This window comes from Anopheles merus, chromosome 3L (assembly GCF_017562075.2).
Source record: "Anopheles merus strain MAF chromosome 3L, AmerM5.1, whole genome shotgun sequence".
In the NCBI taxonomy this organism is placed as follows: Eukaryota; Metazoa; Arthropoda; class Insecta; order Diptera; family Culicidae; genus Anopheles; species Anopheles merus.
Window position 1 is genome coordinate 34,018,941 of NC_054085.1, and position 25,485 is coordinate 34,044,425.

Consider the following 25,485-nt stretch of genomic DNA (forward strand, 5'->3'; position numbering starts at 1 on the left):
CTTTAAAAAATATATAAAAAAATATGAATCGTAATATTAGAATAAGAACATGCGTACAAATCAGCCAAATATGTAATTTAATACGAATGATGCTAAAACATAATTAACAAAAAAGAGTATCAAAATCGAACAGCATCCGCCTTCCCGGCTCAGAATGGAAGGCCGCCGCCTCATTAGCATGCGCGATGCCTAATTTATTCTAGCGTCTTTTGATCCATAAAAACCCTTACACGCACGCAAAACGAGTTCCACGTGCTCGCCTGCCAACGCGCTCGCTTCAGTTAGCGCTCACTGTAGGAGGGGTTCATTCCCTCGACAGCGTGTCGCGGTCCCACTACACAATCGCGCCCCTGCCCTTATCGCACGCGGCTTGGTGCGGGACCGGGCGGAAGGAGAGCAAACGAGAGCGGCGTCCGTGTCCGTGAGACTCGCAGCAGATTTGCCGTTTGCGCTCGCGCAGTGCGTCGCCGCGGTCCGCGTACATCACACACACATCGCGCAGAAAGTGTCGTTTGCCGCTGGTGCGGATTGTGTGAACAAGTAAGTTAGGTCCCCAAACCCAAATCCCGGCCGGGTGCGTTCGTGTGGCACGATGATCCAGTACTACGTCCGCGAGTCGATCCAGTTTGTGGTGTCGTACGCGCTGTGCCTGTTCTACAGCTGCCGGGTGCTGTTCGGTCTGCTGGTGCTGCTCGTCACCAAACCGCACACCAAATTTTGGGCCACAAAGGAGCGGCCGGTGGCGCCGGAATGTTTGCGCAATCACGAGTACGGCACCGATAAGTACCAGAATGCGAACGTAAGTAACCTTGAGCGTGTGAGTTCGAACGATCGATGAGTCTTACGATGGCTGCTTTCGGACCCCGCAGGGCATACGGATACATTTCGTGGAGAATGGAGATCGCAGCAAACCGCTCATGGTGCTCGTGCACGGCTTTCCCGAGTTTTGGTTCTCGTGGCGCCATCAGCTGAAGGAGTTCTCCAAAGATTACTGGTAGGTGGTTCCGGCGGCCCTGGCACCACAAGCTCCTGATCTTGATCTTGGTTTAATGAAGTTAATTTCACCGATCGCGACTTTGTTCCCAGGGTGGTGGCGCTGGATATGCGCGGGTACGGTGACACCGAGAAGCCCCAATACCAATACGCCTACCGGATCGACAACATGACCGAGGACATCCGGTGCCTGGTGCGACAGTTAGGTAAGTCGAACAGGCGCTAAGTGATTGACGATACTGTTACCTGGCCAAAGTTCGGCACCGTTGTGCATGACATGCATATTATGAATGATGCCACACACACACACACACACTTACAGGTCCGTGATAAGCCACGCTTCCAATAGATAATAGAGAGACCCGGGGCGCAGTACCGCGCAGCTGATTCGTGCTTGATCATTTGCGCGCGCCACTCTCTCTGGCGCGCGCGCGCTCGCGTCCGTCGCCTAGTGATTGTGAAATACAACACGATGACGTTGCCATTGGTGACAGACGGAACCGGCTTCCGATTGGATTGGAGTCGGGCGTCGAACGGGACCGTCGCGGTTTTGTTTACACGTTGTGTGAGCACCGAGCGGGGTCGTTTTGGCGTCGAGATGGGACATTATGCAACAGTCAATAGTGATGATGTTCATGTATTGTTTTGGTTGCTGTTGTTGTTGTTGTTGTTTGTTGTGATCTTCCAACAGTTTTTGGACAGCCGACATTAGTGTGGGCATGGTAATTTGGTTTCGTTGGTGTTGATTTTAAAGGTGTGATTGGAAACTATTTGGAGGACTTATTTGCTTGCCACAGCGAATGGAGATACCTTTTTTAAACCAAAGAGAGGGGGACAGAGAGATAGATAAAAAGAAGAAAGAGAGTTTGTACAACATCATGTTAACAGGCGTTACCGTTACTCCCGAATCCCGCGGGCAGCAATTAATTTCGTAACAAAATACGCCTCTGATCGAGTTTCTGCTTGAAACATAGCTCTTGGACAACTGTTTCCAATAGCCGGAAGGACAAAAAAACATTAAATTGATCGTTTAACCTTCACCTTGGGCCGTTGCGGATGCCAACAAATCTATACAAACCAGCTGGGGACAGATTGAATAGACGCTAAGCCCTTGCGAGCGATAAGGTTGATGGATGGAGGGGTTTTAGGTCCACGATTCAGCATCGATTACCTGCTCCTGACCCACTGGCAGCGCCGGCTAGTTGCCCACTTTTATCGCAGTGACCATTCGCTGCCAAGGCCGTGAGTCACCGCCGAAGCTACATGAATGCGCAACTATCCGCGTATGGGATCTCTGCGTATGGGGGGTTTTGGTGTACTACTGTGATGGGTCGATGGAATAGGTTTTTAGATTTTAATAGATATTAGCTAAAGACTGAAGGCCACATCTGAGCGTGATTGGAGTCGATGGGGTAGGTCACAAGAGTCGTAAAAATAGTGCCATGGGTGAAGCATACCTTCCAGACATGACTTACTTGGCAAGATCTTGCGAAGCAGCTAACTAACACGTCCACTGTTGCTTGTCAAAGGTCGTCAAAAGTTTACCCTCGTTGCGCACGACTGGGGCGCAGTGATTGGATGGCACTTCATCACCAAGCACATGGAGATGGTCGAGCGTTACATCATGATGGACGCACCCTCGCAGAAGATTGCCCGGAAGCTGTTCTCCACCAGCAAAACCCAGTTCAAGATGTCCTGGTAAGTAGCGCTTGTGGAGCTCCATCGTCATCCTTAAAGCCCTAATCCCACCCTCCTTAATCTCCTCTTCTCAAGGTACATCTTCTTCTACCAAATGCCCTGGCTGCCGGAGTTCTTCGTGCGCCTGATGGACTTCCACCTGTTCGAGGTGGTGTTCCGCCACCACGGCGGACCGGACGTGATCGAGGCGTTCAAGTACACGTTCTCCAAACCGCACGCCATGACGTACCCGATCAACTACTATCGCCAGAATTTCCGCTTCTTCACGAGGCGGCAGATGCCACCGCGCCCGAAAACGTTCGCCCCCGGGCTGTACCTGATCGGCGAGAAGGATCTGTACATCTCGAAGGAGTCGGGACCGCTGATGCAGCAGGAGTTTGAGAATCTGGAGTTCCGCGTCGTGCCCGGTGTCGATCACTTCCTGCAGCAGCACAACCCGGAGCTGGTCAACCAGGTCATGCGAGAATTTCTGTCCAAGAGCTAAGCTCTGTGTAGCTCATTGTGGGTGGGTTTTGGGGGGTTTTCTTTGTAGTGGTTTTTTTTAAAATAGAAACAAATACTGCTAAGAAAGATATCATGTAACTTTTACTCCATTTTTTAATGCTCTTCCTTTAGAAATAACTCCCTCTACGCTCTTCCCAGTGAACGTGGTTATCTCCACCGGCATTTTACTGCCGGCAAAGATGGAAAAAGCTGATATGCATACACACACACACACAACACGCTCACATTCTGCTGCAGTGTGAAAATGATTAACCATGACGCGTGGGCTGGATGGGTGGGTGGGACCTGGGGCGAAAAAGTTCACACGATTTCCGAAACATGGTGCACGAGACCGAGAACAACAAAGAAAAGATTCCCACGATGTAAGTGCGGTTTCCCCATCCCCACTTTTAGCCGAATCATCCACCTTATCTCCCACTCCTCTCGCCACACCGGATCTACCGGATGGCCAACTGCTGTGGCTGTTAACGACGGAGCTTGTCTCGGTCACGTCCGAGCCGCGATTGACGTCATCAGCCGAAGCTGACGTCATACGGGACGAAAGGACTCGCTTCAGCTGCATGCCGAGTGTCCCTTTTCCTCTCTCTCACACACACACACACACACACACAAAGCTACCGAAAGTCACAGATTGAATGGGTTGAGCAGGGCAGGCGGGTTGGGGTGAGAACACTCTCCGGTTTTTACTACGGTTCATTCATTCGATTCTGCCCGGGTCTTTATACATAGCGCACTACAGCAAGAAGCGCCAGTGCTGAGTCAGGACTTGAAGCAGCCCAGCGGGAGTGGAAGGACTCGGAGGAAGTCAGCAAGACGCTGCAGTTATGCTGGAATAGCAAAACGACCCTATCATGCAGAGGAGGCAGGACAGAAACAAGTCCAAATGTTACGTCCGTCGCGTTCGTGTACTACAAAGTTCTTGGAAAATAAAGGCAACATCAAAAACCAAACAAACAAAGCTATTCATTAAATCATAGTAGCACTGCTGCCTCGATAGTAAAATGCGCTCTGTCACTCTCCATAGTAACGGCTAGGTAGCGCGCGCTACAAAAGCCTTTTTGGTATCTTCGCCACCTGGAGGGGGAAGCCGTCCGAGACTTCTTCAGCATTTGCGTTCAGCAAACGTCACCACGTCAGCGCCATTATCCTTTTACCGCTACTACACATCGAAGGAGAAGGATGGCAAACGCATTGATAGCTTCCAAACACACGGGTTGTGGGAAAGGAACATGGACATGGGCACAGGGTGGCGTTGTTTTCGTTTCGCCCTGCTAGGCACGCGGATCGATAGCGCCTCGGTTGTTGTGTGAGTGCACCAAAGGATTGGTGCGCAGTGCGCATGGCCGAAGCAACTGGCATCCGACGAAGTCAGCACTACGCAATAGTTGCACACACTTGCCGACGACACGACGACCACGAGTTGTTGTAATCGCAAAGCAGGACCATTTTCGCCTGGCCAAGCGAACAGAAGGTTCTGACAGTCGGTTCCGGACAGTGTACCAGCAGTGCACACAGGACGCGACTCAGAGACAGAGAGTGCGGGTGGCCTCAGGTCCCGACAGGTTCCCCTCGTTTCCTTTCCCTTGTGCTCCCTTTTTTGAGTGTGTGTGTGTGTGTGTTTGTGTGTTGGTTTTCCGATTTGTCTGCCCACTCGTCCCTGTTCAGTGATGCAACCACGAAACGCCTAGCTTGTGCTGGATGTTGAGAGTGGGCCTCATACCAATCCGAAAGACCTCTGCTCCGTGTGTCCTGGTGTTCCGTGTTTCCACAGTGCTGGTTTGGGTGTTTGTTGTGGTCAATAGCCCTTTTCCACCGTGGCCGTGAGCGATGGAGACGACGGCACGCGTTCACCAGACGAAGGCTGGCAGCTCGAGCTCGAGGCATCGGAGTTCCCGTGCAAGGCGCAGTGCGACTCCCCAACGGTTGGAGCAGTTGGAGCAGTCGGAGGCGCGCGGGATAGACGATGTGCCCTCCCAGCGGTCGCCCGACCAGGAGATGGCGATGGCTGACGGAACATCTAAAAATAGAACCACCGCTGCATCTCGCACCGTACGTCGACCGGACACACCGGAGCACAGTGGAGCGAGCAGCACTACAACGAATGCGAGCGGCAGCGTCACGGGAATGACCGTGCCCGATAGTGGTGCACTGTCGCGGGTGTCCCAAACGCCACGCAGCAACTCCCCTGCCATCGTAACGACCGAGCTAGTGGCGGAACAAGCGCCACCGGTCGCTAGTGAGGAGCCGGCAGCGGGCCCGCCGGCCGACAAGCTGCAGAAGGGCATCCTCGGCTACATGGACCGCCAGCTGAAGGTGCAGTCGCTGTCCGATCCGCAGAAGAGCCCGGCCCAGCGCAGCACCCGCAGCAGCACCCGGAGCAGCCAACTGGAGAAGAGCCCGCGGCGAAAGCGCAGCAAGTCGGAGTCGCGTCGGCGCCGGGAGCGCAAGATACTGGCCGCGGGCGAGATGGAGGTCCGGCAGGCGAACGAAACGCTGATGCGCTACCTGAAGCAGTGCTCGGACTTTAACGATGCGTCCCTGTCGGGTGATCTGGAGATACCGGAACCGCTCGAGGATCGGCGCGTCCACCGGAAGACGAAGTCGCAGCGGGAGCGAAAGCAGCACCAGCCGCAGCAGCCGGACCACCGGTCGGGTGGCAGGACCCACGGTAGGTACCATTGCGTCGCTTGTCCAAAACCCGGAAAAAGTCTCGTTCAGCGTAAGGGAACAGAGCGCGAGAGAGAGAGAGAGAAAGAGAAAGAAGGAGAGCGTTACCGTTGGGCTATAATTAGAATCGTTCGACCGTTTTTTTTGTTGGGTTTGTTAGGATGTTTACAGGCAAGTCAGCCGGACCCGGTTACCAAGGAAAAGCGGCTACTGGACGAAGAGAGCGAGAGAGAAAACGAGTAAGCGAAAGAGAGCGAACGAACCAACAGGGCGTTTTGTGTTGGCGGCACCTCGATTTCGATTTTCCAACAGTGATGTACGCGCGCGCGTGTGTGTGTGTGTGTGTGTGTGTGTGAAGGTAGAACCACACAGAGCCCTTAGCTTGTACGGGCAAAAAAGACGCCTCCCAGCAAAAGGGCTGAGTGGTAATTCGGGATTTGCTTTGCAGCACGCGCGTGGGTGAGCGCGAATCTGAGTTTCTTGGAATTCTATTAATACGCCGCCACTTTGCTAAGATTCGTCGAGCGAGGCGTAGGCTCCTCTAGCACGGAATTCCTGATTTATTGCGTATTAGTAAACACAACAAAGCGTCGTCTTGTACGGATTCTTCAATGTTGATTTTCCCAACGAGCACTAGATTACTCGTAACCGTGTTGCGGTCTTTATTAGATTAGGCACATTAGGAAATCGCAGACACGCAGGCCTTGCTTTTGGGCTGCTTTGGTGGGTGACCTTTGGTCACGTAATACAAATTACAGCAGCAACTTCCTCAGGCAAGATTTTTTGCATCGTTTTGGTGTGTGGAATATTGGATAACGCTCTCAAGTTGATTACAATTTCATGTACTACCAAATACCTTTCATTTTTTGAAGAATCCTAAAGTATCCAGAAAAAATGGAATTCTACAAAAAACCGGTTATACCCGGATGAAAGAGCCAATGGCAATGGTGGTCTGGCAAATGCGTTAGCAAATCGATAGGAGACCCTTAATCCTGCGGATCCTCTGAATCAATCATCTCTGCTCCCCTGTCCTTTGCTCGCGCTCGGACTATATCCTTCTGTCACATTTTATCTGACAGAACGCAAACGCTCAATCGAAATGCCATGTTCTACCCCCTTTCTTTGGGTACGTCATATCGTCTCTACAGGTTATCCTGCCTTCCCGAATGTCCCAATGCGATGTTGCCTTCCCTTTCGTGTGTGTGTGTGTGTGCCGTGGGCGATGTATCCGTGAAAATCTGGGATGCCGGGGAGCCCCCCGTTGGAGTGTTTCGTGGTGTGGAGTGCGCACGTACCCTTGGTGCCGGCTGCTTTCGTTGGGCACCGCTGGCGCAATGACGTCACAACGCCCTACGTTCGCTCGTTCTCTCTCTCTCTCTCTCTCTCTCTCTCTCTCTCTTTTTTTTGACGCTTGGTTAAGGTTTTATCAATATTATTGTGTCGCTCCGTTTGTTATTCTTCCATTCAAATAAGAAGAAATAAAAACTCAGGGTGGAGTCGGTCCTCCGCCTTCCTCCAGCAGAATCTCTGACCGTCCGAGAGCGTCCAAATTTAGCATCTGCCATCGAATGGGGCTTTGGTGCTTTGGTTGGACTGTTCCTTTTTCGGACCACCGGAGGCTCCCTTTTCAATGGCGAGCGGGACAAACAACCTCGGCGAGTGTGTGTTTGTGTGTGTGTTTCGGTACTAAAATAGGCAACAGCGAACACCCAGCCGGTAGGGAGCGAGTTGATTCTTCGATTTGATGTCTTTTCCTTGAGTGTGTTATCCTTAGATTGGGCCAATAAATAGAAAGAACGTGACGTTCTCTCAAGAAGATTACGGCTATTTTCGGTTTGAAGGGAGCTTTTGAAAGATTCAACGTGTCGCCATTACTTTGCCACACCGTTGCCTGTTGACTTTGGGATCTTGGCGAAATAGCGGCGAGGCGATCTTTCTACCCATCGATGAGCTGGGATGAGACTTTTGTTGGTAAATTGTTCAAGTTTTACCCTTTTGCATTTTAGAACCACTTTTCAGAGAAGAGCTCTGAACACGAGATTTGTGTGTTGACCTTTTCGGGTTTTCCCAGCGAAACATGAGGGCATGAAATTCTTTAGACAAGGAGCTTTACTCCCCTGTCGCTGTGTGTGGAGCAGCAAGGAGCGAAATTTATTGGCCCACCTTATTCACCCCCCCCCCCCCCCCCCCCCTGTCACATACAGCCTTTTTTCCCCCTTTATCATCTAACTTATCTTTCCCGAGACCGAACCGATTCGTACACACGATATCTCTCGCTCCCAACGCAATGATAACTGTGTTCCTTGAACTTTAGCCCGCTCCGCCCTCACAGACGGTGACCTTTACAAGCTTGGCACAGCAGCACCGTTGACATTTAGCCGCGATCGAAGCTTGGAGGGCCCGACGGGTTAGGGCTTACGGTAGGCGATGAAACTGTAAGCTTCGGAGCAGATTCGAGGCAAGAAAAATAATGATCTGACCTATCTTCGGTCCTACCGGCACAAGGGGTATGATAAGCGAAAGGACACAGGACCATGATAAAGAAGGCACACGCCATGATTACGACTTGGCGCGAGACTGGTTTTGCTCCCCTCCCCCCTCCCTTCAACCCCAGGTCGTGGCACGTGAGCATTAGCTGATGGAGGTAATTAATTCCGCTGAAGATGTGTGTGCGTTTGTGTAGGGGATGTGATGTCCCCTTTCATTCTCTCGAGCTTACGCAAGGAAAATGAGATTAGCACGGAAAACTCGTATAAGACGCTGCGAGTCGTTGTTCGCCTCTAAATATGGCACGGCTGTGTGTGTGTGTGTTGTGGTTTACTTTGCACTTCGTATGGCAAGGATTAAGGCTAATCTAAGAACCTAGCTGTGGGTAGGATCCGTCTTACGTAGAAAATCAGAGATGGTTTCTAATTAAAGAATCATTTCGGTATTCTCTTGTAGAATGACAGAACAGAATGCTGGCAAAAGTTTGATTCGCAATAAATGCCACAATACTGGGACGACCCGGTGGTCTATTGTATAGATGGGTCGGCTTCTACAATGCCAGACGGGCATCAATTCTCATCCAAACCGTCCTTCCCAGAATCAAGGACTTGATTTTGTAGTTCCGTGGTACTAATAAGTCTCAGAAGCCTGACAGGACCACACAACCACAATATATATTTCTAGTTATTTTCATATGTTGACTATCATGTCTGTAATGGTTCTGCAATCATCTTTCCACCCTTTCTTAGCGGACGATCTGATGAGCTACCATGGCGAGATCTACAATCCCTTCACACCGGTCGTCTCGCCGACGACCGAGGCGGCGGCCACGCGTATCGACAAGATGTACATACAGACTGCTAGCGGTTATCGACCAGTTGACAATACCTACTCCTACCATAAGTCTAGGGCACTAATCGGAGGAGACCCGGAAAGCAATAGGTAAGTAATTGGAGCAATTGGAAAACAGCGGAAAGACGTAACGCTCATCTCGAACGCGCTCTCCTGCAGCCATACGATAAGCACATCGGTACATCTGTCCTGTGCGGTGCAGCGCGTCTGGCATCTTCTCTCGACCGTCTGTCACGGTCTGCTCGGAGGCTTGGCCTTTGCCCATCTGCTGCTGATCTGCACGACCAAGCCGTACGATTGGGTCGATGCCTCGATACACCACTACTCGGCCTTTGCCGAGGTGTACGCCAACACGTTCTACTGTTTGGCCATCGTTTGTATGGTTTCGATATTCGATCGGTAGGTGTAGAAAGGGATGCACCACGGCACGTGCTTTTGTGACTAACGCTTGTGGCAGTTGTACTAATCCGATTACTTCGGCTCTTCCCCATTTGCTTTACTTTTGTAGAATGGACATTGCGTACGGAGGCGATACGAACATCTCGTTCCGTTCGATCTTCATCATCATGATCTACGTGATGACGATCATACTGAGTCTGTCGGCTGGCACGATGGACGAACGATTGTATGTTACCGCGTCGCTAAATGTCACCGTATGGGAAGAGGAATTGGTAAGTGAGGAATATGCTCGAAATGGGAAGTTTCGCTTAATACTAATATACATGATCATCTCTCCATGCTTCCCAACGAACAGGAAACGAACAAGGTACTAAGTGTGTGGAATGCACTGTCGATCGCCCGAAGTGTCGGTGCCATCTTCGGCTGGCTGATCGTGGGCTTTCTACCGAACCAGGATAATCTGTACGACCAGCTGCTCGAGATGGAAAAGTATCAACTGCAGTAGGAAATTGCAAACGTATCATACACTCCAGCGTGCTGTACATACTACCTGGGCTGGAGGGGACACACAAAGTACTAACCAAGAGTTACTGAACAATAATCACGCTTATGTCACTGTGGTGTGTAGCGAGTCACACAGCCCGTTCGCGTGCGTTCGGGGAGTCGTGAGCTTGCGGGCAAATTTAATGTAGTACATACATACCGTAGTAAGAAGTTGAGGTGCGTATCAGTTAAAAGTATTACCGTACGGGAAGCTAGCAGGAAGCGGTTGTGGTAGCATTTACGGGCAAAACCAAATTAGGATGTACTGTGGGGTAGAGTGTGACATGTGGTGGCGATTAGCGAGGGATAGTGCAAACTGGGAACGACTGATAATCATTGTTGTGGTGTAATCAAAATGATAGCAATCGTGATGCGGGTGGGGTGGGTGGTGAAAGTGGTTATTTCCACTGGTTCCGCGGTCGAGGCGTTGCAAGTTAGCCGGAAGGATATTAGGATATTGAGACAATTAATTAATCTGTAAGCTGTACTGTTATCATACAACCATGTATCACGCTAAGGCGAATGTTCTGATTTCTCGTACACCATAAACGAAAGGGGACATTAATACTGGGCTAAGGTGTTTGTGTTTGTCTATGATGAGTACTTGCAATATCACATTTGTATGGAGAGATTGGTTGAGTTTAAAACAGATTACCATTAAATGCAAATAAATTTTATTGAACTTTGCTATACAATTCTAGTCCTACTACCTGCTATACACACTATTGTAACGGACATTAGACTAGACAACCTGGAGGACTATATTTCTACGCTGAATATTCAGGTCAAATTTACAAATAGTCGCTTTTATCAGTGGGGTATGGATATTAGTTGCTGGATCGAAATAGGTACTATATGAGTTCCTGAACAAGAAAAGGTCCGTGATCAGTGCTGTGACGGAGCCAGGTCCACGTACAATCTTTGAACCGGATTAGAAACCGAACAGTTTCGGCACCAAGATCGGATCGAATGCAGGTCTACGAACGGTTTGGGAATCAGGTCCAGTCCCAGAACCAATGCGGATTCAGAGTGTCACTTCCAAGACTGGTATGGATATAGGATCTATTGATGGTATGGATTCAGCACTATTACAGGGCCAGTATGACTGCAGGATCACTCCTAAGATCATTAAATGGGATCATGAGATAAGGACCGACATGGACTACGGCTTAGTTTCAGCATCATTATAGGAACTGTAGTCGTAGCTAGTACTATTTCAATGTTTTTTAAACAACTTTTTCAGCACCTTGCTGTATTTTCATTCCTGCAGAACTTTGTTGGGAAACCCTGTAACCGGGTCAAATTGATCTGCGTTTTGAAAAATGTCTGGTTAAAATTAAAACTTGCTTCACCCAAACAGTTGGTTCAAATTAACGGCTTTTGTCGGATATCTCGCTATGAACGCCCAAGGTATCTATGCGTGCAGCCTTCTCCGACAGCCGCACCACAATTGTCTACACCTTGGCGCTTGGCGCAAAACGTCAGCCGCGGGATCCCGCACGCGCAACTGTAAACAATAACAAAACCACACGTCCGTTTTCCAGGTGCCGGCTAGCGCGATGGACGAAATCGCACAGATTGGGTTTCAAATCATTGCCTTGGCCAAGGACAAACCGGAAGGCATCAACAACGATGATCTGGCGGAATCGCTCCAGTCCGTACCGCCGGAGCAGCGCGTGCAAGCGCTGAACAAGCTGCTGCAGGAGGCGGTGCTGGAGATACTGAAGAAGGGCAACACGTTGATCTACCGGCTGAAGGATCCGGGCAAAAAGTCGTCCGCCCCGAAGGACATCGACAATGAGGAGCGCGTCATCTACAACATCGTGGAGGAGGGCGGCAACAAGGGCATCTGGATACGGGACATTCGCGTGAAGTCGAATCTGGTCATGACGCAGCTCAACAAGGTGCTGAAGCAGCTGGAAAACAAGAAGCTTATCAAGGCGGTCAAATCGGTGAATGTGAGTAGTGGTCGGGGTGTTTGGTGCGCGCGCTTTGCTGCCGTACTGATGATAGTACGATCGTCTTCCAATTCGCAGGCAAGCAAAAAGAAAGTCTACATGCTGTACAACCTCGAGCCGGATCGGTCCATAACCGGGGGCGCCTGGTACCAGGACCAGGACTTCGAGGCCGAGTTTGTCGACGTGCTGAATCAGCAGTGCTTGCGGTTTCTGCGGCAAAAGCGTGAGGTGGCGAAGGGCAGCGGCGAGGGGCCGCTGGCCGTGCAGAAGCTGTCCGAATGTTCCGTGGCCGACGTGCACCGGTTCATCTCCGATCTGGGCATTAGCAAGATCAGCCTCGACGAGGACGATCTGGAAACGATACTCAAAACGGTGGTGTACGACGGCAAGGCCGAACGGGTGGCCCAGATCAGTGGGGGTTTCCTGTACCGGGCGATCGAGACGCCGATCGCGGCGCCCGGGTTGGTGCAGATGCCGTGCGGCATCTGTCCGGTGATTAAGAACTGTGCCGACTGTGGTGAAATCACGCCCAAGCTATGCACTTACATTAGCGAGTGGTTAGATTGAGCGCACGGGTGATAGTGGAGCGGATGGGCTGGTGAGGGGCACACCACCCGAAAAAGTGGCCCCGTTTGCGTATAGGTTTCGTTAAGATATGATTCAACAGCAAAATAGACAAACTAAACATGTGAGAAGAAGCAAACAAAATCGCTAGCAGAATGACTTCTTGCAAGCTAGCAGCAAGCCCTGGTTTTGCCAACACGCTTTGCCGTTTATGTTTCTTGCCTCTCGGAGAACTTAAGATAGATATGGTTGCTTTGACTGGTCGACGGGTGGCACTCTCACACAACCAGCTCGCTTATCGCGCTTTGTATCGTAGTGCGCCGTTTCAAAAGGCGGCAGGAAAAGTGTGGTCTTTTGCAGTGGAATTTCATTCCATTGTCGCATGCTGACCGACCGCTGCCCGCTTTGATAAGCAAAAGCCGTTGCGTTAGTTCATTTCAACTCGTCCTCGGGTGCACAACTGTCGCTGTTCGTTGGGACTGTGTATGCAAATTGCAGCCGAATTATACCACCAATGCTGTTATCAAGAAGCTCGAAGGGAGCGACCCTGCTTGGGGGGTTGTTGTGGATCGTTTTCTTTGCCAATTTGATCGCTGGCCAATTAACCCTTTACGGCTCGAGAGGTAAGTAGGAAGCAATCGTTCGGCATACATTAAACGCCATTGATGCGTTTTTTTCCATCCGAAAGCGCCCTCCATGCGTCGTCCGCTCACTAGACAGTTGGTGGGGCAATGCCCTGCGCCATACTTCCCGAACGGAGAGGCGAAAATTCGAAACCGTGGCCGTATGATGCGCTTCGACTGTGCGTACGGGTTTAAGCTGGTCGGCAATCGGTACTCCAACTGCCAGAACGGTCGCTGGGACACATCGATACCGGTTTGTGTGAGTAAGTGTACCCTGCTCCCCGGCAAAACATGTTCGACGAAAAGTGGACATTGTGTAATATTGAACCCCTTACTTACCAGAGTCCGGATGCAGCCTGCTCGCCCCGATAGAGTCCGGCCACGTGCTGTACGAGATGAACAAAGCGTCCGCCTTTCTGTCCTGCTTTGAGGGGACCGAGCTGGCCGGCTCGAGAAACGCCTATTGCAATGGGACGCACTGGGATCGACCACTCGGTGTCTGCCGGCGGACGGGACAGGCAACACCAACGGCCTGTGACTTCGAGACTGAGTCGCTGTGCGGCTGGTCCAACGATGCGCTGCACGATTTCGACTGGAAGCGCAGCGACGGTACGCTGAACCCGCGCGCACTCCGAACCGGGCCCAAGTACGACCACACCACGATGCAGCCGAAGGCGGGCCACTTCATGATAGTGGATTCCGGCGAGCAGCTAACGAACGATACGGCCCGCTTCATATCGCCGCTGTTCGAGCCGGAGCTGAGCGTCGGTGCGTGCTTCCAGTTTTACTACCACATGTACGGGGAGTCGGTCGGCACGCTGAAGGTGTTCGTGAAGCCGATGAGCGCCGACCTGTACGATCTGCAGCCGGTGTTTGTGCAGCGGGGCAATCAGAAGAACGTTTGGCACGAGGGTCACGTTGAGGTGGGCCAGCAAGCGGAGCGCTTTCAGGTGGTGATCGAGGCGAGCCTGGGCATGCGCTACAAGAGCGACATTGCGATCGACGATGTGAGCTTGCTGCAGGGCGACAGTTGCCGGGTGGCGGTCGAGGATGGCGAGGAGCCACCACCGGCCGAGGTGGAGAACGTGCCGGTGAAGATAGATTCGTGCGAAAACCGGTGCGGAAGCAGTATGGCCGCCGTGCTGAGCGCGAACGATACGATTGTGCACTGCGATTGCCACGAGGACTGTGTGACGAGTGAGACCTGCTGTCCGGATTACCGGGAAAGGTGCGTTTTTCAGGTGGCAGTTGGAGGGAGTAACGTAAGTACGACTACACCCGTTCCGGTACCGTCGACGTCTACTACGGTTAGGATAACTACGACAAAAGCTGCCACTACGTCTACGCGGCCGGTGACAACGACTTCCACAACGGTCAGTAGCACTACTACTACCACCACCACCACCACCACAACCACAACCACTGCAAAGCCAACAACGTCAAGCGCTACTACGACCAGGAGTACCACTACAAAGCCATCGACGACGTCCACTGTCTCCACGACAACCACGAAGAAGTACAATTTACGCCCAAGGCCTAGTCTCGTTCCGCTTACCAATAGACCACAGCTGCCACCAACAACCACACCAGCAGGAACGACTCGTAAAACAACTACGCCAACGACCAAAGCCACCTCCACAACGGTGACAACGACCATCCCCACCAGCACTCAATCCGACCTGGTGGCGGTTGAACAGTCCGTGCCATCAACAACCGAGGAGGTGATAATGCCCGGCCTGGCCATGGCCCCACTGCAGCCGATAGAAAAGCTCCACTCCGCTCCGAGTCTGATGAAGTTCTTCGTGTACGCCATATCGACCGTAGTGCTGTTTGCGTGCATTTTAAGCGCTGCGTACCATTACGCACGGCGGTCGCGTTCCAGCGTGCTGGCAAGGTTGAAGGAAAAATCGCAAAAGAGTGGCTTCGAGGACATCCGGTTCCTGGCTGGCGATGAAGATTTAGACTTTAACATTTCGCACGGGCGCGATGTGGAGGAGGGAGAGGAGGTGCTGGAAAAGGAAGGCAAAGGGGAGGCAAAAGCAAAACAGGAAACCAATCCAAGCAAGAAGGACGCAAAAGCGGACGTCGTAAGGATGGCAAAGCAGGAAGATAAGAAGAACCTTGCCACACATGGGCGCGGGGAAGTGGAAAGCAACACCGATAGCGACGCGTCGACGGATGACGATGGGGCGGGCGGTGGTGGTGGTGCGAAAAGGACACATGGGAAGCAGAACAAAAAAGCGTACCAGAAGTATGTAAAACACCACGACGAGGATATGGCATCGAGCTTACTGTAAGTGTGTTGATAAGAGCGGTGGTGGACAGCGTCACCATCCGGCGGGCACGTACCGCGGGGAATTCCGATAAGCAAATGATGCCGTTCTCTTGGTTTGCTCCTCCTTCCTACCCGCTCGCTGCTAAGCATAACAGGAAATTATGATGCGCAAATGCTGCGATAAAGATGCGATTGTAGGAAAGTGATGAACTCCGCGGGGTGCGGGACACAAAAACGAAAGTGAAATGTTTTAAGGCAGAATTTTGTATTTTTCTTTAGGGTGAGTTGGTGTGAGTTAGTATGAGTATTTATTGGATGTAAATTGATACTGCATGGCGATGAGCGCAAGTACACTTTATATTTTGAAAATAAACGACTTTACATTCAAACCAAAGTAGGCGAGCACGTGTGCGTTCCCTGTCTCTACAGTGGGGAAGAGACGCTGCTCTCGTTCATTTTGTGACAGGGACAACAAAAGAATAATATTTTTTCCGTTGATTTCATTTCAAAGAGATACTATTTAAAATATTTCTAATTGCATTCTAAAATATTGTAGAAAATAATAAATTACAAAAAAAAACAAATTTATAATTTTGTCCACTAAAGCAATGACGGAGTCCCACTGTCAACTACGTGTCATCTGTTGTACGTGTCACTTTCGCTGCACGAAAACAATCTTTTGGTAGTGTGTTGTGTTGTAATTTCGGTCTCGGTGTGTGTATTGCGTTTGTTGTTTTTCATTTGGATCGCAAAATGATTGTAAAATTACGAATATCCGAACACGTTAAGAAGGTTAATAGTGAAATAGGCTCTCTGCCCTTGTTTTCCTTCCAACCCACAACTAACCCTATCCCTTCTTCGCTTTGCAGCGTATTTGCGATCCGACGTTTGCCTCGTCGCCGGGTACGGGCGAGCTGTACGGTACCATCTGTGACGGTGTGCCGACAGTGATCGGGTTTGCCCGGGTCCTGAAACAACCAGCCGAAGCAGCGACAGTCGACCCAGACGCGGCCGAACAGTGCGCACCCGCCGATACGCCCGCTCCCATCCAGCAAAGCCTACCGAGCGGGTTGGATCTGATCGGCTGGGTCAAGACGGGCCCGTACGCCGATCCGACCGACTTTCTGCTCAAATCCGGCCCGGATGCGTTCGTGACGGACAATCCGGTCTACCTGCACTACACCGGCGATCCGGGGGCCGACCTGCAGACGTTCATTTTCGAGCAGCGCAAGCTGCAGCCGGTCGAGTGCGTCCTGTTCGCGGACGAGTTCCTGCACCGGGAGTACTACCTGCTGCGGCTCCAGTGCACGCTGACGCTGGTGTGCGAGCAGACGGAAAAATCGGTCTGCGAGAATGCGTTCCGGCTGCGGCGACAGCTCGGGTCGGGCAGTGTGGCGTTTACGGTGCCGGCCGCTGCCGGCGTGATGCTGAGCGACTACGCCGTGACGGGCATCGATAAGGAGGAGAGCGTTGAAATGCTGCACGCAATGGCCACGGCACCGAAGCCGGAGCAGGACGATGGGTTCGGGGTGGCCAGTGGGCGGGTGAAGGCGAAAAAGGTACCGGTGAGCAGTAAGGCGCCGAGCGGCTACCGGGTGATCGATTTCGGGCTGCTGATCAAGAAGTCGAAGGACGAGGTGGACGAAAAGTTGCGCCGGGAGGCGTGCAACGTCACGATTGACCGACGGAACGAGGCGCAAACGGTGAAGGTACCGTTTCAGGTGGACTGTCTCAGTATGGTGCACCGGACGAAGAAGCTGGACAAGTGTTTCGACAACATGGTGGAGAGTGTGGACTGTTCGCTCGGATTGATCGAGGCCGCACTGCTCGAGCAGCTGCGGCACCAGAACCGGTTGTACGTGTCCAAGTGCTACCACATGCTGCCGCGAGAGCTGGGACACTTTGTGACGTGCGTGTATCCGCTCGGGGAAGCGGTGAGCGAAATGGAATCGTTCCTGGAGCGGCAGCGCGCTATCATGCATAAGCAGTTTGTGCTACCGCTGAACCGGCCCTACTTCCGGAAGGGCAATGCGCACCGGTTTGGACAGAGCAAGGTGCTGATCAATCCGCACGAAACTCTCACCGTACCACGTAAGTTTGGGAAGGGCCAATGTTTCCATTCCAATTCCAATAACGCTTTGTTTCTTTTCTTTTACTATCCAGATCCAGAGGGCAGAACCGCGGTTGTGGACGGTGTGTACACCTACCATCACTACATGCAGGACAACTTCGACGATAACGGCTGGGGCTGCGCGTACCGGTCGCTGCAAACGCTCGTCTCCTGGTTCAACCTGCAGGGGTACAGTTCCGGTCCGATTCCGACCCACAACGACATACAGTCCTGTCTGGTGCGGCTCGGCGATAAGCAGCGGCCCTTCATCGGGTCCCGCCAGTGGATCGGTTCGACCGAGGTGTCCATGTGTCTGAGCGGGCTGCTCGGGATCGATTCGCGCATCATGTTCGTGATGCACGGCAGTGAGCTGGCGTCGCGTGGCATGGAGCTGCTGCAGCATTTCCAGCAGGAAGGCACCCCGATCATGATTGGGGGCGGCGTGCTGGCCCACACCATACTGGGCGTCTCGATGAACGCGGAGCTGGGCGAGACCAAGTTTCTGATACTGGACCCACACTACACCGGCCCGGACGAGCTTGGTCCGGTACTGGGGAAAGGGTGGTGCGCATGGAAGGGAGGCGACTTTTGGGACAAGGTCGCCCATTACAACCTATGCATGCCGATACGTCCGAAGCGATTGTAAGGGAGGGGAGTGACAGGACCGGGGATTTGCTTTTTTGGTGTGTTTATGATGGGGCGCCGGGAAACCGTTTTTCTGTACGTTTCACACATGTTTCACGTCTTTATCGTCTGTATAATTGTTGTTGCTTAAAAACATGTTCTCCCTCTATTTAAATTTACTTTTTTGTATTCAAATTTGGGGTAGGGCTCTCGTGCTGTGTACGATTTACGCGAGAGAGAGAGAGAGTTTGGCCAGTTTTTAAGAACGTTGGCCGGTCGACTGCAAACTATATTATAATAAAGCACTTTAAATGTTTACAACTTTAAAATATTATCTTGTCAAGTCTGTCCTAAGGTATCTTTTTGTTGTGTTCGTTTATTCGTACCTCCACATTTGGGGCAACTCCGGTGCTCTATTGCAGTGATCTTCAACCTGTGGTTCGCGGATTCTACAAAATAGTGGAGAGCACAGGAATCGTTTCGCATCTTGGGCAAAAGAGTGACTTAATCAATTGAATATGGTTCAATGAAGTCCACGAAGTCCGCAAAGGTCACAGCATGACTGTGTAGATCGTTACGTTGCGGTAGACTATGCATTATGACACAAATTCTTCCAAAATTTCAAATTTTTCGATTTTTTTCGATTAATTGATCTGCAAATTTATTCCCTATTACTTAAATTCAGTGCTGTAAATACTGGAGAGAAAGAAATCTAACAGTTCCAAAGTCGAGATATACATTCGCAGACATTCCAACGTTTTGGCATAAGTTTCAACGCCCAGAACAGAGTGAGTGTCAATTCACAGCTCGAGATATCATAGAATTCAAAAACAATTTTAGGATAAACATTGATCCAGCATCATTCCATTAACTTAAATATCTTCTTCATTGACTGAGAGTGTCCCCGAGATATGGACTACTCAGAATTGTGTTTCCCAGTAACATTTAACAAGTTTCTAATCGCTATTTTTGAATTAGCTTAGATCTTGCCTAAATTTTCCCAAAATTGTACGAAGTCTTGTTCCTAGAGCCTAAACCTGCCGGTGATGCATAGATGCGCAGAAGCGTTATTGGGACTGTCATATCAGTCACATGTCAACGGAAAACAAAGCACAAGCACAGAGCCTTGAGATTGTTCAAACGAACCGAAAAGATGTACAAAGTCCTGCGGCTCTAAGGTGACTTGATTGCGCGAACGCCGGTTGCCTTGACGGTTGCGCTGAACCGTCCACCGTTCTGGGTACGCCAGTTCAGTGGGCCAAGCGTTTGGAAGCGTTTTAGAAGTGCCTGATATGTAAGGAAAGCTTCTCAAGGTTTACAAACTTTCTGCTGTTTGCTTGTAACACATTCCGCAAGTGTGTAAACAAAATAGCACCCTGCATGGCACGTGGCTTATGCTTGCGCAACTACCCTCTCACAGTGTGGCGTCTTATTGCGCAATCAGCAGTAAAGCAACGCCATTGCACGCACTGATGTAAAGTTGCACCTAAAGTAGTTGTAGCGTTCCGGAGCTGTTGGACTTGTAAACTGTTGTAGCATCGTTTATTGAACTTTCGAGAGACTCTGGATGACTCCGTTGAAGGTACTGTAGGCTCAACAGCCACAGCAGCTCTTTCTCATATGATCGTTATGGGGTGAAACGTAGCCGGATATGTTTTTACCCTCGGTGGTGTCGTTTAGCTTGACCTGACCCCCTCGGACAAAGGAATACGACAAGCATCGTAAAACATTCCACCAGGTCACGTTCCCGTTATCGACCCCGCAGCGTGTTGCACGGAGCTGAAATGCTTCAACACCTAGCCAGAGGTCATGACGTTTCCGTTGCGAGCCGTCGGGCGTCCAGCTTATCTCGCAGTGTACCCCCGACGAGTGAGTGATCGCAAAATGCGTGAAAATTTGCAGCTTTTTGTAGCCTGCCCTGCGGTGGCGAACCTCCAGGCTGAACCGGTCAGGGGTTTGGTGTAGCATTTTGTTGTCCAGTTTTGATAACGCGAACGCGGAGCTTTGTAATGGAGCTGGTGCCCTTGGGCAGGGCCCAGGTGTTATCACGGCACGGATGTGTCGATCGCGGGATAGCGTCCTTGGTGCGAGGGTTATATAAGATGGCACCGGTGTGAACGACATGGATACAGTGCGTGTTGAGTGTTCAGGCACGAAGGATCCAGGCACCTGCAGCAAGTAGTCGCTGGTGACCTACGTGTTGCTCGGTCGTTTGGTTGGAGATTTATCCCCGGAACTAGTGATCTAGTGTGAGTGAACAACGTCAAAGATGGTGCGGTGTTTAGTTAGGAGACAAATTTCCTGGCTGGCAGCGGTGTCAGTGGTGCTAACAGTAGTGGCACAATGTGAGGCCAAAAAGTGCGGTGTCATGTGTCGTGTGCGTGATCCGTTAACGATCGGCAGTAGTCAAATGTTGAAGGAGTGCCTGTACGAGATATACCCGGTCGAGAGCACACAGAACACGGATGCTGGTGGACACATGCTGTACGCGAGCGATGAACGACGCAATCGTCTGTTCTCGCTGTACGGTGGTCCGAGCTCGTGCGAGTACTTCGGTACGATGATTCAGACGGCGAAGGGGCGCGACACGCTGGTGGAGACGATCCGTCGCCAGCTGCAGAAGAGTGGCTTCAAGGGGCTGGATCTGCAGTGCGATCCGGTGCAGGCTCGCGTCACCCAGCAGACGTACGCGGAGTTTATGGAGCAGCTGCGCAGCTTCCTGGGCAACACGTACGTGGTGATGGTGACAATGAACAGCTGCCAGCTGGAGCCGAAGCTGGTGGAGACACTGAACCGAGTGGCGGACTTTGTCACGATCAACCATGTCGGACAGGTAAGGCGGACACGATCGAGTGAGAAGTGGTTTGATGTTTGAAGATCTCGTGTGTTCTTGTGTTCTTTGCCTCTGCAGTCCTCGATGCTATCCAGTGCGCTGATGTACGGTTTGGCCAGACATCGTCTGCTGCTGACGACACCATCGCCAGCCTCGATCAGCTGTCCGCTAAACAGCGACTACTCGCTGAACGAGGTGCTGAGCCAGATCGAGCAGCATCATCTGTTCGGAGCAGTCGTTGAGCTTGATCGGGACGATGTGAACAATCAATGCGGCGAAGGTCCTTTCCCGCTGTTCCGCAAGGTGCTGGATCGGCTCTGCTCGAATGCTGAGTGTAACTTCAGTGGATTCGTGCGGGATACGCGCAACTGTGGCCAGTACTACTCGTGTGTCAATGGACAGTAAGTACGCCGCTGGTTACCTGACATCTCCACCATTTGTAAGATGTATGCTCATTGTTTTTCTTAATCTCTTATTGTGATGTTTAGCAAGCAAACCCATCACTGCCCGGTTGGTCATTCGTTCGATCTGTGTCAAAGCAGTTGCCAGCCAATCCTGCAGGTAAACTGCAACAGCACGACGTGCGTCGTCACTGGCAGCTTGCCCAACGGTCTGACGCCCATCCGGTTCCCGATTCCGTTCCCGAACCCCAATGCCAACTGCCCGATGGGAGGCGGCGGTGGCAACAACGGTGGAGGCGGCGGTAACAATGGTGGAGGCGGCGGTAACAACGGAGGCGGCGGAGGCAATAACCAGACGTCGAACTGCTGCTGCGATGTGCTGCGCAATCTTACAACATTCATCAATGGCACCGCCCAGTTCTCGCAGTTCATAGAGTTTGTGAAGGAAATCGGGGTGGATGGTACGGCGGGCCAAGTTCGTACCGCGCTGTCGAGCATCACCGGTCCACTGAATAACATCGTTCAGGTGGTGAACAACATCCTCGGAGGTTTACTGAATGGGCAGCAGCAACTGAATAACACGATGAATGGCATGAACAATATAGGCGTTACTACCGGTCTGTTGGATCAGTTACTGAATCTGTTGAAAACACTGCTCCAAAATTTGTTAGGTGGTGGTGGTGGTGGAGCAGCACCAGCTAGTGGTAGTGGACTACCTCTCGCTGGTAATGTTGTGCCTGGTACTGGTGGACTACCTGCCGTTAGTAATGTTATGGCTGGAGGCACTGGAGTACCGGTCGTTAGTGCGGTTGCGCCTGTTGCTAGTGGCGATCCTACAAACCTTGTTCCAGCAGCCGGTACAGCAAATCTGGCGGGTAGTTTAGGACTCCTGTAAGCTACACTACACTAAGAAGCTCTCAGCAGGGCATTGAAGTTCCTGCACGAGGGTATACAATTGTTTGTAGTGCGTGTTGAATATACATAGTTAAATAAATTAATATTCTAAAAATCTACCATTTGACATTTATGATCATTAGGACATTTGCATAAGACCTTCAATGACGACAATCGGTCCACAGGGATGGACGGGTAAAGGGGCACAACGACGATGGTTAGTAGCCGAGTGGAGGCAAATGTTACAAGAAATAACTGTCTCTTCAGCTTCTCGTAGTACTGACATGCTCAGTTCAAAGCGTGTCATCGCTAGTGGCGAATGTCCTTACGATTTTATGGAAATACATGCGATTGACTGGGCCTGTTCATGAATTTATTTAATTATTCAATTTAACGTTTTTGAGTTCTTGTTATTGGATTAGGGCGAAATGGGAAAGTTGAGCCAACCTGCACTAATAGTTCGGCACTCACTGGCTGGTCACTCAGCAAAGTGCTGAGAGGCCACTCAGCACGATCCGAAGGACGATCAACGATCAAAGAAGAACAAACAAAAAAATGAAACTACCTGTGTTACTCTTATTAAATCCAATTGAGATGTATTTCAATAAAATATCCTTAAATACCAACACGAATACGTGTATACTTACGATCAACTCATCTACCCAGCTGAGTGGCGAATTTCCTGTACTTATAACCCTTGGGGCCATCAGACCATCAGGGGGCTCTCTGTGGGCGATTGGTCCGCTCAACGATAAAGGATTTACTGGTCTTCTTGCACACAGCCTTCAGCTTATTGTTTCACCTGCCAACCGCTAACGGTCATCGCTACTGAGCCTTTTCTGATCGTCTGGCATTTTGTAAGCTGCCCTGCTCTTCAATTCAAATGTACACCCGTTCATATGCCGATCATCGAATTGTTGATTATACAGATTGCAGCGTTGTCGAATATTACTTAAGATTCATTAGTTGCAACTTGATGAGACTTTGGTAAAATAATTTTCTTGATTATTTTGTAAAACAAACGAAGAATGCTCTGTTGGGATGTTAGGAGATCACGTGTAGCCACAGATACGGGCACTCACCATTAACTTTTTATGTATTGTTTTAAAAGTAGGCGTAAGAAATTTATGATTTAATGAAACATATCGAATATTTCTTGAATATATGGGAAAATGTAAAGAAAAAGCTTCGATCTTCATCAGAGATGCAAATGGTGTTGAAATAAACGAGTGATATGACTAGATTGCAAACAATAAAAAAAAGCATAATTGTGTCCAAGATTCTTAGTTGTTAGCATGTTGGCAAGAATGGTTTCGAGTGGCATAGCGATTAAGAGATCCGAATGGAAGAAATCTTAAAAACAAAACTTTAGTTAGACACTACCACTCTGATGTTTTGCTAGCAGAAAGGATTTGGCACTAGTGTGAGCATACTTGTACAGAGTCTTAATATAGTAGTGAATTGTAGATATAGTATAGATATAGTATAGATATAGTATAGATTTAGTGTAGCATTGCTACTACAAGCAGTGTTCTTTAATCCTGTTCTCGTACGGATCAATAATCCAATCGATTAGGAAAATGATGATTTGTGCATGAGATATGAACCAAATATCAGCTGTAAAGGGTCGCCTTCGCCGTATATTATGAATCTTTTAGGTCATCCGAGTACCTAATCCTGATTATGATCTTACTAATTCTACCTATGACGATCAGTCCTTATTATGCCAGCAACAGCAGGCAGACGATCATGCAAAAAGTCAACTGCTTGTGTATGTATAACAGGTTGCCCCGAATACGAGTTAACGCGGGCACACCTGACAGGGCACAGCTGACAGCCACGTGTTTGCTGGCGCGATCAGCCATTTATAGTGCTGGAATAGCTGTTTACGGATGGCGCCAGGGGAGGTCAACTGAGCAGAGTATGCAGAGCTCGACGGAGAGCACTACTGCTACCCGACACCGATCAGCTTAATCTGGCTGTCTTGGTTCCGGTTTGCTCTACCCAAGAGGTCATGGAGCTGGTCTTCAACAACGCTCATCTTAATACACCACGTACGCTACAAAAACGAGTTTCCGCATAGTTTCGCAGTGTTGTTTACAATTAATCTGTCCATTGTTTAGTGCCTGCATCATGATGCTCGGTTGAACAAAGGAACGATCGAAGAGCACCTGAAACGGTCTGGACCACGTTGTGGCTGAGGTTAAAGTGCAGATCGTAACGTAAACAACGCCCCAATCACTACGCTGCACCCTGGTTTGCACGCACATATAGAGGGTTTCCCCTACACCCGTACACAATGGTTCTCGTCAGCTGGTGGAAATGCTTCAACCGAAGACCGAAGGCTGTGGCAGTACTCTGCACACAACACAGTAACGGTGTCTTATCTGAGGTATGTAGCCGAGCGGCGTTGGAAGCGTTGCGTGAAAATTTGCAGCTTTTTCGGTACGGTGCAGCCGTATGGTCACCGATAAGCGCAAGACGCTACGGCTTACAGGGCTTATCGTGGCACGGATGTTGTGATCGCGGCAGTCGGTCCTTGGGGGTGAGGGTTATATAAGATGGTTGCGGTAAGTTTGACATGGGTACAGTGTGTGTTGAGTGTTGAGGTGGTGCGCATAAACTGAAACGCACCTGCAGCAAGTGGTCGCTGGTGTCGTCGGGATAGGCTGGCATTGGCTTGGACATTGCATTGATTGTGGAATAACGATTTAAGAGCGGGAAAGATGGTGCGGTGTTTAGCTAGGAATCACATCTCTTGGATGGTGATGACGGTGGTGATTATAGCTGTGGCACAATGTGAGGCTAAAAAGTGTGGTGTCATGTGTCGTGTGCGAGATCCTATGAAGATCGGCAATAGTCAAATGTTGAAGCAGTGTCTGTACGAGATATACCCGGTCGAGAGCACACAGAGCACGGACGGCAGTGGGCATACTCTGTACGCGAGCGATGAACGACGCAATCGTCTGTTCTCGCTGTACGGTGGTCCGAGCTCGTGCGAGTACTTCGGTACGATGATTCAGACGGCCAAGGGGCGTGACACGCTGGTGGAGACGATCC

At 50.6% G+C, this 25,485-nt stretch overlaps 6 protein-coding genes across 6 annotated transcripts; all 6 read left to right on the plus strand.

The window, feature by feature from the left end:
- Nucleotides 1–282: 282 nt before the first annotated feature.
- LOC121598468 (epoxide hydrolase 3-like) lies at nt 283–3,263 on the plus strand. Its single transcript, XM_041925357.1, has 5 exons — nt 283–799; nt 870–994; nt 1,087–1,199; nt 2,523–2,691; nt 2,767–3,263. Exons 1-5 carry the CDS (start codon nt 593–595, stop codon nt 3,173–3,175), a joined length of 1,023 nt encoding a protein of 340 aa, XP_041781291.1. The 5' UTR covers nt 283–592; the 3' UTR covers nt 3,176–3,263.
- Nucleotides 3,264–4,607: 1,344 nt separating this feature from the next.
- On the plus strand, nt 4,608–10,708 carry LOC121598467. Its single transcript, XM_041925355.1, has 5 exons — nt 4,608–5,863; nt 9,099–9,291; nt 9,361–9,600; nt 9,710–9,872; nt 9,956–10,708. The coding sequence occupies exons 1-5, from the start codon at nt 5,023–5,025 to the stop codon at nt 10,103–10,105; spliced, it is 1,587 nt and encodes a 528-aa protein (XP_041781289.1). The 5' UTR covers nt 4,608–5,022; the 3' UTR covers nt 10,106–10,708.
- Nucleotides 10,709–11,656: 948 nt separating this feature from the next.
- Nucleotides 11,657–12,672, plus strand: LOC121598469 (probable DNA-directed RNA polymerase III subunit RPC6). Its single transcript, XM_041925358.1, has 2 exons — nt 11,657–12,101; nt 12,180–12,672. Exons 1-2 carry the CDS (start codon nt 11,703–11,705, stop codon nt 12,666–12,668), a joined length of 888 nt encoding a protein of 295 aa, XP_041781292.1. The 5' UTR covers nt 11,657–11,702; the 3' UTR covers nt 12,669–12,672.
- Nucleotides 12,673–13,178: 506 nt separating this feature from the next.
- On the plus strand, nt 13,179–16,114 carry LOC121598465 (zonadhesin-like). Its single transcript, XM_041925353.1, has 3 exons — nt 13,179–13,288; nt 13,354–13,551; nt 13,631–16,114. The coding sequence occupies exons 1-3, from the start codon at nt 13,180–13,182 to the stop codon at nt 15,583–15,585; spliced, it is 2,262 nt and encodes a 753-aa protein (XP_041781287.1). The 5' UTR covers nt 13,179; the 3' UTR covers nt 15,586–16,114.
- Nucleotides 16,115–16,211: 97 nt separating this feature from the next.
- On the plus strand, nt 16,212–18,620 carry LOC121598466 (ufm1-specific protease 2). The gene is made up of 3 exons (XM_041925354.1): nt 16,212–16,355; nt 16,433–17,654; nt 17,727–18,620. The coding sequence occupies exons 1-3, from the start codon at nt 16,317–16,319 to the stop codon at nt 18,317–18,319; spliced, it is 1,854 nt and encodes a 617-aa protein (XP_041781288.1). The 5' UTR covers nt 16,212–16,316; the 3' UTR covers nt 18,320–18,620.
- A 2,045-nt stretch (nt 18,621–20,665) lies between these two features.
- Nucleotides 20,666–22,426, plus strand: LOC121599919. Its single transcript, XM_041928069.1, has 3 exons — nt 20,666–21,130; nt 21,209–21,531; nt 21,619–22,426. Exons 1-3 carry the CDS (start codon nt 20,666–20,668, stop codon nt 22,424–22,426), a joined length of 1,596 nt encoding a protein of 531 aa, XP_041784003.1.
- Nucleotides 22,427–25,485: the final 3,059 nt, after the last annotated feature.